Consider the following 12036-nt stretch of genomic DNA (forward strand, 5'->3'; position numbering starts at 1 on the left):
AATTTCCAGAACAGCTGCAGTGGTATTTTTACCTGGTCTAAATCCATATTGATTGTTGCAAAGCAGATCATGCTTTTCAAAATAACTGCTTAATTGAAAGTACATGAGTGATTCAATTATTTTTGAAAATATTGGCTCAATAGATACGGCTCGGTAGTTTTGGGGGAGTTGTTTATCACCCTTTTTGAATACGGGGATAATTTTAGAGATTTTTAGCAAATCTGGGAAAACTCCATTCTCTAAACATCTGTTAAAAATAAAGCTTAGTGGCTTACTTATGAGATGGACTGTTCTTTTATCAATATAATTGGACATCCAGTAACAGTCCATACATTTGGAATTCGATAGTTTAGCAACAGTTTTACAGACTTGATCAGGCGTGATATTGTTCCAGTGAAACAAAGGTCCCTCAGACAGCTGGGGACCAACCAGATCCCTTGCCGATGTGTCTGTGGCTGATGTGACAAAGTAGTCATTCAATTTTCCTGGATCCAGCAGAGTTTGACATACTTGGCTGTGAGAATTATCTTGTCTGATAACTTCCCATGCTGCCTTACACTTATTTGGAGCACCTTCTGTATACCTTTCACAAGCTGCTTTTTTGGCTTCTCTGAGCTTAGCTTTGTAATACTTTTTATTTCTAAGGTACGCATTGTATACCATATCCTCTGTTCAGACCCTTGATTGTCCTTGCTTTCATATGTTCTATGCAATATGAGCATATTTTCTCTGACTTCTGCTAGTTCTTTTGTATACCAGTTTATTTTTGTATTTTTACGTTTAACTGAGGACCTAACTTTTACTATTGGGGAACAGGAGTACCATACGTCTCTATATTTTTTAAAGAAAGCTTCAAAATCATTTTCAACTCCTGTTTTTACTGGATGACACTCATAAACAGGTTCCCAGTTTGTGACCTTTAACTTGTTAATAAATGACATAATGTGCTCCTCTCTCTGACCTCTTACCCATCCCACATTAAATTCATTGGAATAAGATGGTTTATAATGGTAAAGCGTTAAAAGCAATGGATCATGATCTGCAAAAGCACCATCAGCCAAGCTAACCACATATTCCTCTCTATGCAAATTAACAATAATATTGTCTAGGTATGCATCATTACGAGTAGGACACTTGTTCGTGCAGTGCAAGTTTAAAGATCTTAATATATTAAAAAATGTTCTGGAGTCTTGTTGTCTTGCATTTCCCATTTCAATATTCAAATCACCACAAATAACAATCTTTGTTTTAAACTTAAAAAGTTTCTTAACTACTAGTTCAAATTGCTCAAAGAAAACATTTATGTCTCCATTTGGAGACCTATACAGGCTAACAATTATTATGTTTTCTTCAGTCAGTCTTATAGAGCTAAACTCAGCATTTACTTCTGCACAATATGGCGTTATATCTAATTTTGAAAATTTTTGGCCATGCTTGATATAAATTCCAGCACCCCCATTTTTTCTGTTTTTTCCTGCACCTTATATCAGCTAAAACATATCCTTCAGGAACAAAACTGCTAACTTGATTTTCTGTTAGCCAGTGTTCTGACACACATATCACATTTACATCCTTAATGTTACAATAATGTTCTAATTCTAACAGTTTATTTCTTAAACATCGAATATTGACTTGCAGTAACCATAATATTTTGTCATTGTTTTCATTCTCAAGTGAGCACTCATCTGCATGTGGCAAATCCGAGTTGCACATATTGTTTCTGATTAAATTGGAATTGCTGGAATATTTACTTCCGCTAAAAGAGCATTTTCATCAGTGCTCTTGGTATACGCCACTGTTCCGTCATGTTGCATGTTCAATTCTAAAGATATATCACTTTTGTCTTTTAAAGGTATTGCATGCTTTATACCACTTCATTCTTGTGGCCAATGACATATCAGTTGCACTACAATTAAATATGAAAGCAGGAAAACCTGATACATCTCCTTTCTTTTGGTAAGTCTGACTACTGACTACCCCTTTGTCACCTTTAAACATTAGGTTCCATAAGCTGAGATACAAATTGTGTCATTGCTGTGGTAAAAGCAGTAATGGGCTTTTATTTCACAGCAGGCAGACTCATGTGTGTGGTCATTGTGTATGTTGCTATTGACTTCATTCTTGTGGCCATTGACGATAAGTTGCACCACAAATAAGTATGATAGCACGAAAAACTTATACGTCTTCTTTCTTTTGCTAAGTGTGACTACCCCTATGTCTCACCTTTAAACATTAGATTCCATACGTTGAGATACAAATGAAGTCATTGATGTAGCAAAAGTAGTAATGGACCTTTATTTCACAGCACGCAGACTCATGTGTGTGGTCATTGTCTATGGTGCTATTGACTTCATTCTTGTGGCCAATGACAAATCAGTTACACCACAAATAGTATGAAATAACATCTCCTTTCTTTTGGTAAATGTGGCTACTCCTTTGTCACCTTTAAACATTAGATTCCAAAAGTAGAGATACAAATGAATTCAATGATGTGGCAAAAGTAGTAATGGGCCATTATTTCACAGCAGGCAGACTCATGTGGGTGGTCATTGTCTATGGTGCTATTGACATCATTCTTGTGGCCAATGACTTATCAGTTGAACCACAATTAAGTATGAAAGCAGGAAAACCTTATGCATCTTATTTCTTTTGGTAAGTGTGCTTACCCCCATGTAACCTTTAAACATTAGATTCCATAAGTTGAGATATAAATGAAGTCATAGATGTGGCAAAAATAGTAATGTGCCTGTATTTCACAGCAGGAAGACACGTGTGTGATCATTGTGTATGATGCTATAGTCTTCATTTTTGTCGCCAATCACATATGAGTTGCACCACAATTAAGTATGTAAGCAGGAAAACCTTGTACACTTCTTTCTTTGGGAACATGTGGCTACCCCTTTGTTACCTCTAAACATTACATTCCATAAGTTGAGATATAAATGAAGTCATTGATGTGGCAGAAGTAGTAATGGACTTTATTTCACAGCAGGCAGACTCATGTGTGTGGTCATTGTCTACGGTGCTATTGACTTCATTATTGAGGCCAATGACATATCAGCAGCACCACAATTAAGTATGAAAGCAGGAAAACCTCATACATATTCTTTCTTTTATTAAGTGTGGCTACCTCATTGTCACCTTTAAACATTAGATTCCATAAGTTGTGTAACAAATGAAGTCATTGATGTGGCAAAAGTAGTAATGGGCCTTTATTTCACAGCAGGCAGACTCATGTGTGTGGTAATTGTCTATGGTGCTATTGACTTCATTCTTGTGGCCAATGACAATTCAGTTGCACCACAATTAAGTATGAAGGGAGGAAAACCTTATACATCTTCTTTTGTTGGGTAAGTGTGGCTTCTCCTTTTTAACCATTAAACACTAGATTCCATAAGTTCAGATACAAATGAAGTCATTGATATCGTTAGAGAAGTAATGGGCCTTTATTTAACAGCAGGCAGTTTCATGTGTGTGGTCATTGTCTATGGTGCTATTGACATTATTCTTGTAGCCAATGACACATCAGTAGCACCACAAAGAAGTATGAAAGCAGGAAAATCTTATACTTCTTCTTTCCTTTGATAAGTGTGGCTACCCCTTTATCACCTTTAAACATTAGATTCCATAAGTTGAGATACAAATGAAGTCATTGATGTTGCAAAAGTAGTAATGGGCCTTTATTTCACAGCAGGGTAGCTCATGTGTCTGGTCATTGTCTACGGTGCTATTGACCTCATTCTCGTGGCCAATGACACATCAGTATCACAACAAAGAAGTATGAAAGCAGGAAAACGTAATACATCTTCTTTCTTCAGAAAAATGTGGCTACCCCTTTGTCACAGTTAAACATTAGATTCCATAGGTTGAGATACAAATGAAGTCATTGATGTGGCAAAAGTAGTAATGTGCCTTTATTTCACAGCAGGCGGGATCATGTGTGTGGTCATTGTCTATGGTGCTATTGAGTTCATTATTGTGGCCAATGTCATATCAGTTGCACCACGATTAAGTATGAAAACAGGTAAACCTAATACATCTTCTTTCTTTTGGTAAGTGTTGCTACCCCTTTGTCACCTTTAAACATTAGATTCCATAAGTTGAGATACAAATGAAATCACTGATGTGGCAAAAGTAGTAATGTGCCTTTATTGCACAGCAGGCAGGCTCATGTATGTGGCCATTGTCTATGGTGCTATTGACTTCATTCTTGTGGGCAATGGCATACAAGTTGCACCACAATTATGTATGAAAGCAGGAAAACCTTATACATCTTCTTTCTTTTGGTAAGTGTAGCAACCCCTTTCTCACCTTTAAATAATTAGATTCCATAAGTTGAAGTACAAATGAAGTCATTGATGTGGCAAAAATAGTAACGGAGCTTTATTTCACGGCAGGCAGACTCATGTGTGTGGTCATAGTCTATGGTGCTATTGACTTCATTCTTGTGGCCAATGACATATCAGTTACACCACGATTAAGTATGAAAACAGGTAAACCTAATACATCTTCTTTCTTTTGGTAAGTGTTGCTACCCCTTTGTCACCTTTAAACATTAGATTCCATAAGTTGAGATACAAATGAAATCACTGATGTGGCAAAAGTAGTAACGTGCCTTTATTGCACAGCAGGCAGGCTCATGTGTGTGGTCATTGTCTATGGAGCTATTGACTTCATTATTGTGACCAATGACGCATCAGTTGCACCAGAAATAAGTATGGAAACGAGGAAACCTAATACATCTTCTTTCTTTGGGAAACTGTGGCTACCCCTTTGTCACCATTAAACATTAGATTCCATTAATTCAGATACAAATGAAGTCATTGATGTGGCAAATGTAGTAATGTGCCTTTATTTCACAGAAGGCAGACTCATGTGTGTGGTCATTGTCTATGGTGCTTTTGACTTCATTGTTGTGGCCAATGACATATCGGTTGCACCACAAATAGTTTCAAAGCGGGAAATACATATACGTCTTCTTTTTTTGGTAAGTGTGAATACTCCTTTGTCACCTTTAAACATTTGTTCAATAGGTTGACATACAAAAGAAGTCATTGCTGTGTTAAAAGTAGTAATGGGACTTTATTTCACAGCAGGCAGACTCATGTGTGGTCATTGTCTATGGTGCTATTGACTTCATTCTTGTGGCCAATGACATATCAGTTGCACCTCAATTAAGTATGAAAGCACTGAAACCTAATACATCTTCTTCTTTTGGTAAATGTGGCTACCCGTTTGTCACCTTTAAACATTAGATTCCTTAAGCTGAGATACAAATGAAGTCATTGATGTGGCAAAAGTAGTAATGACCCTTTATTTCACTGCTGGCAGACTCATGTGTGTGGTCATTGTCTATGGTGCTATCGACGTCGTTCTTGAGTCCATTAAGAAATCAGTTGCACAACAAATAGTATGAAAGCAGCAAAACCATATACATCTCCTTCCTTTTGGGAAGCGTGGCTACTGCTTTTTCACCTTTAAACATTGGATTCCATATGTTGAGATACAAATGAAGTCATTGATGTGGCAAAAGTAGTAATGGGCCTTTATTTCACAGCAGGCATACTCATGTGTATGGTCATTGTCTATGGTGTTATTGACTTCATTCTTGTGGCCAATGACATATCAGTTGCACCACAATTTATTATGAAAACAGGAAAACCTTATACATCTTCTTTCTTTTGGTAAATGTGGCTACCCGTTTGTCACCTTTAAACATTAGATTCCTTAAGCTGAGATACAAATGAAGTCATTGATGTGGCAAAAGTAGTAATGGCGCTTTATTTCACAGCAGGCAGACTCATGCGTGTGGTTATGTACTATGGTGCATTTGACTTCATTCTTGTTCCCAATGACATATCAGTTGCACCACAATTGTGTATAAAAGCAGGAAAACCTTATACATCTTCTTTCTTTTGGTAAGTGTTTCTGCTCCTTTGTCATTCCTTACTTTGAGTTACAAAAGAAGTTATTGATGTGGCAAAAGTAGTAATGTCCTGTTATTTCACTGCAGGAAGACTCATGTGCTTGGTCATTGTCTATGGTGCTATTGACTTCATTCTTGTGGCCAATGACAAATCAGTGCACCACAAATAGCATAAAACCAGGAAAGCGGAACACATCTCCTTTCTTTTGGTAAGTGTGGCTACTCCTTTGTCACATTTTACATTAGATTCCATAAGCTGAGATACAAATGAAGTCTTTGATGTGGCAAAAGTAGTAATGGGCCTTTATTTCACAGCAGCCAGACTCATGTATGTGGCTATTGTCTAGGGTGCTATTGACTTCATTCTTGTGGCCAATGACATATCAGGTGCACCACAATTGAGTATGAAATGAGGAAAACCTCATTCATCTTCTTTCTTTTGGTATGTGTGGCGACCCCTTTGTCACCATTCAACACTAGATTCCATAAGTTGAGGTACAAATGAAGTCATTGATGTGGCAGTAGCAGTAATGGGCCTTTATTTCATAGCAGGCAGACTCATCAGTGTGGTCAATGTCTATTGTGCTATTCACTTCATTCTTGTGGCCAATGACATATCAGTTGCACCACAAAAAAGTTTGTAAGCAGGAACACCTTATACATCTTCTCTCTTTTGGTAATTGTAGCTACCCCTTTTTCACCATTAAACATTAGATTCCATAAGTTGAGAGACTAATGAAGTCAATGATGTGGCAAAAGTAGAATTGGGCCCTTATTTCACAGCAGGCAGACTCATATGTTTGGTCATAGTCTATGGTGCTATTGACTTCATTCTTGTGGCCAATGACAAATCAGTTGCACCACAAATAGTACGAAAGCAGGAAAACCATATACATCTCCTTTCTTATGGTAAGTGTGGCTACTCCTTTGTCACATTTTACATTAGATTCCATAAGTTGAGATACAAATGAAGTCATTGATGTGGCAAAACTAGTAACGGACCTTTGTTTCACAGCAGGCAGACTCATGTGTGTGGTCACTGTCTATGGTGCTTTTGACTTCGTTCTTGTGGCCAATGACGTATTAGTTGCACCACAATTAAGTATGAAAGGAGGGAAACCTTATACATCTTCATTCTTTTGGTAAGTGTGGCTACCCCTTTTTCACCTTTAAACATTAGACTCCATAAATTGAGATACGAATGAAGTCATTGATGTGGCAAAAGTAGTAGTGGGCCTTTATACACAGCAGGCAGACTCATGTGTGTGGTGTTTTTGTATGGTGCTATTGACTTCATTCTTGTGGCCAATGACGGTAAGTCGCACCACAAAAGAGTATCAAACCAGGAAAAGCTTATACATCTTCTTTCTTTTGGTATGTGTGGCTACCACCTTTGTCACCTTTAAACTTTTTATTCCATAAGTTGAGATACTAATGAAGTCATTGATGTGGCAAAAGTAGTAATGGACCTTTATTTCACAGCAGGCAGACCCATGTGTGTGACCATTGTGTACGGTGCTGTTGACTTCATTCTTGTGGAAAATGACTTATCAGTTGCACCACAATTAAGTATGAAACCAGGAAAACCTTATATATCTTCATTCTTTTGGTAAGTATGTCTACCCCTTTGTCACCTTTAAACATTAGATTCCATAAGTTGAGATAGAAATGAAATTATTGATGTGGCAAAAGGTGTAATGGGCCTTTATTTCACAGCAGGCAGACTCGTGTGTGGTCATTGTCTTTGGTGCTATTGACTTCATTCGTCTGGCAAATGACATCTCAGTTGCACCACCATTAAGTATGAAAGCAGGAATTCCTAATACATCTTCTTTCTTTCGCTGTAAGTGTGGCTACCCGTTTTTTACCATTAAACAATAGAATCCTTAAGGTGATATAATAAAAACAAAGATTCGAAGACTTACCAAGCGGAAAGCAACCATCGGTTGCGAAAGCTAGCAATCCTGTGTGTGTGTTTGTGTGTCTTGTTCATGTGTCTGTCTGCCGGCGGTTTCCCGCTTGGTAAGTCTTCGAATTTTTGTTTTTATTATGTTTATCCCATGAGGAAGATTCTTTCTATTTTATTTACATAATCCTTAAGCTGAGATTAAAATGATGTCATAGGTGTGGCAAAAGTAGTAATGGCATTTATTTCACAGCAGGCGGACTCAAGTGTGTGGCCATAGTCTATGGTGCTGTTGACTTCATTCTTATGGCCAATGATATAGCAGTTCCACCACAAAAAATTATGAAAGCAGAAAAACTTTATACAGCTTCTTTCGTTTGGTAAGTGTGGCTACCCCTTTGTCACATTTAAACATTAGATTCCATAAGTTGAGATACAAATGAAGTCATTGATGTTTCAAAAGTAGTAATGGACCTTTATTTCACAGCAGGCAGACCCATGTGTGTGACCATTCTCTATGGTGCTGTTGACGTCATTCTTGTGGCCAATGTCATATCAGTTGCACCACAATTAAGTAACCAGGAAAACCTTATACATCTTCTTTCTTTTGGTAAGTGTGGCTACCCCTTTATCACCTTTAAACATTAGATTCCATAAGTTGAGATACAAATGAAGTCATTGATGTGGCAAAAGTAGTAATGGGCCTTTATTTCACAGCAGGCAGACTCATGTGTGGTCATTGTCTATGGTGCTGTTGACTTCATTCTTGTGGCCAACGACATGTCAGTTCCACCACAATAAAGTATGAAAGCAGGAACACCTTATACATCTTCATTCTTTTGGTAAGTGTGGCTACCCCTTTGCCACCTTCATACGTTAGGTTCCATAAGTTGAGATATAAATGAAGTCATTGATGTGGCAAAAGTAGTAATGGGCATTTATTTCACAGCAGGCTGATTCATGTGTGTGGTCATCGTCTATGGTGCTATTGACTTCATTCTTGTGGTTAATGACGGATAAGTTGCACCACATAAAAATATGAAAGCAGAACAACCTTATATATCTTCTTTCTTTTGCTAAGTGTATCTACCACTTTGTCACCTTTAAACAGTAGATTCCATAAGTTGACATACAAGTGAAGTCATTGATGTGGCAAAAGTTATAATGGGCCTTTATTTCACAGCAGGCAGACTCATGTGTGTGGTGATTATCTATGGTGCAATTGACTTCATTCTTGTGGTCAATGACATATCAGTTGCACCACAATTAAGTATGATTAGATTAGATTAGATTAGATTTATACTTGTTCCATAGGTCATGAATACGACACTTCGTAATGATGTGGAACATGTCAGGTTAATAAAAGATGTCTGTACCAGAAATTACATTACACAAGATATTGCATGACACTAATGATTAAGTTTTTTTTTTTTTTTTTTTTTTTTTTTTTACTTAGTTTATATCTAAAAATTCAGCCAATGAGTAGAAGGAGTTGTCATCTAGAAATTCTTTTAATTTATTTTTAAATGTTAGTTGGCTATCTGTTAGGCTTTTGATGCTGTTTGGTAGGTGCCCAAAGACTTTTGTGGCAGCATAATTTACCCCTTTCTGTGTCAAAGTCAGATTTAACCCTGCATAGTGAAGATCATCCTTTCTCCTGGTGTTATAGGTATGCACACTGCTATTACTTTTGAATTGGGTTGGATTATTATCAACAAATTTCATAAGGGAATATATATACTGTGAGGTTACTGTGAGGATCCCTAGATCCTTAAATAGATGTCTGCAGGATGACCGTGGGTGGGCTCCAGCAATTATTCTGATTACACGTTTTTGTGCAATGAATACTTTTCTACTCAATGATGAATTACCCCAGAATATGATGCCATACGAAAGCAGTGAATGAAAGTAGGCATAGTAAGCTAATTTACTGAGATTCTTATCACCAAAATTTGCAATAACCCTAATAGCATACGTAGATGAACTCAGACGTTTCAGCAGACCATCAATGTGTTGCTTCCAGTTTAACCTCTCATCAATGGACACACCTAAAAATTTTGAAAATTCTACCTTAGCTACAGACTTCTGTTCAAAGTCTATATTTATTACTGGAGTTGTGCCATTTACTGTACGGAACTGTATATACTGTGTTTTATCAAAATTTAAACAGAGTCCGTTTGCTGAGAACCACTTAATAATTTTGTGAAAAACATCATTTACAATTACATCACTTAGTTCTTGGTTTTTGGATGTTATTACTATACTTGTATCATCAGCAAAAAGAACTAACTTTGCATCTTCATCAATGTGGAATGGTAAGTCATTAATGTATATCAAGAACAGTAAAGGACCTAAGACCGAACCCTGTGGGACCCCGTGCTTGATAGCACCCCAGTTTGAGGAATCAGCTGTTGTTTTAACATTACACAAACCACTTATTTCAACTTTCTGCATTCTTCCAGTTAAGTATGAATTAAACCATTTGTGCACTGCCCCACTCAAACCATAATGATTTAGCTTATCTAAAAGAATTCCATGATTTACACAATCAAAGGCCTTTGAGAGATCACAAAAAATACCAATGGGTGATGTCCGGTTATTCAGAGCATTTAATATTTGATCAGTGAAAGCATATATAGCATTTTCTGTTGAAAAGCCTTTCTGAAAACCAAACTGACATTTTGTTAGTACTTTATTTTTACAAATATGGGAGGCTACTCTTGAATACATTACTTTCTCAAAAATTTTTGATAGAGCTGTCAGAAGAGAGATTGGGCGGTAGTTGTTGACATCCGACGTATCCCCCTTTTTATGCAATGGTTTTACAATGGCATATGAAAGCAGGAAAACCTTATACATATTCTTTCTTTTGGTAACCATTTGGTAACCATTTGTGCACTGCCCCACTCAAACCATAATGATTTAGCTTATCTAAAAGAATTCCATGATTTACACAATCAAAGGCCTTTGAGAGATCACAAAAAATACCAATGGGTGATGTCCGGTTATTCAGAGCATTTAATATTTGATCAGTGAAAGCATATATAGCATTTTCTGTTGAAAAGCCTTTCTGAAAACCAAACTGACATTTTGTTAGTACTTTATTTTTACAAATATGGGAGGCTACTCTTGAATACATTACTTTCTCAAAAATTTTTGATAGAGCTGTCAGAAGAGAGATTGGGCGGTAGTTGTTGACATCCGACGTATCCCCCTTTTTATGCAATGGTTTTACAATGGCATATGAAAGCAGGAAAACCTTATACATATTCTTTCTTTTGGTAAGTGTGGCTACGCCTTTGTTACCTATAAACATCAGATTACATAAATTGTGATACAAATGAAGTCATTGATGTGCCAAAAGTAGTATTGGGCCTTTATTTCACAGCAGGCAGACTCATGTGTGTGGTCATTGTCTATGGTGCTATTGACTTCATTCTTGTGGCCAATGCATATCAGTTCCACCATAAAAAAGTATGAAAGCAGGAAAATCTTATACATCTTTTTTCTTTTGGTAAGTGGGGGAACCGTTTTGTCACCTTTACACCATAGATTCCATAAGTTGTGATATACACTCCTGGAAATGGAAAAAAGAACACATTTACACCGATGTGTCAGACCCACCACAACTGCTCCGGACACTGCTAGAGGGCTGTACAAGCAACGATCACAAGCACGGCACAGCGGACACACCAGGAACCGTGGTGTTGGCCGTCGAATGGCGCTAGCTGCGCAGCATTTGTGCACCGCCGCCGTCAGTGTCAGCCAGTTTGCCGTGGCATACGGAGCTCCATCGCAGTCTTTAACACTGGTAGCATGCCGCGACAGCGTGGACGTGAACTGTATGTGCAGTTGACGGACTTTGAGCGAGGGCGTATAGTGGGCATGCAGGAGGCCGGGTGGATGTACCGCCGAATTGCTCAACACGTGGGGCGTGAGGTCTCCACAGTACATCGATGTTGTCGCCAGTGGTCGGCGGAAGGTGCACGTGCCCGTCGATCTGGGACCGGACCGCAGCGACGCACGGATGCACGCCAAGACCGTAGGATCCTACGCAGCGCCTTAGGGGACCGCACCGCCACTTCCCAGAAAATTAGGGACACTGTTGCTCCTGGGGTATCGGCGAGGACCATTCGCAACGGTCTCCATGTAGCTGGGCTACGGTCCCGCACAACGTTAGGCCGTCTTCCACTCACGCCTCAAC

At 38.1% G+C, this 12036-nt stretch overlaps 1 protein-coding gene across 1 annotated transcript; it reads left to right on the forward strand.

Moving 5' to 3' along the window:
- The first annotated feature begins 6082 nt into the window (after positions 1–6082).
- On the forward strand, positions 6083–6897 carry LOC126282465 (uncharacterized). The gene is made up of 4 exons (XM_049982122.1): positions 6083–6135; positions 6242–6368; positions 6476–6602; positions 6710–6897. The coding sequence occupies exons 2-4, from the start codon at positions 6336–6338 to the stop codon at positions 6895–6897; spliced, it is 348 nt and encodes a 115-aa protein (XP_049838079.1). The 5' UTR covers positions 6083–6135; positions 6242–6335.
- The last annotated feature ends 5139 nt before the right edge of the window (positions 6898–12036 follow it).

Source organism: Schistocerca gregaria, chromosome 7 (assembly GCF_023897955.1).
Source record: "Schistocerca gregaria isolate iqSchGreg1 chromosome 7, iqSchGreg1.2, whole genome shotgun sequence".
In the NCBI taxonomy this organism is placed as follows: domain Eukaryota; kingdom Metazoa; phylum Arthropoda; class Insecta; order Orthoptera; family Acrididae; genus Schistocerca; species Schistocerca gregaria.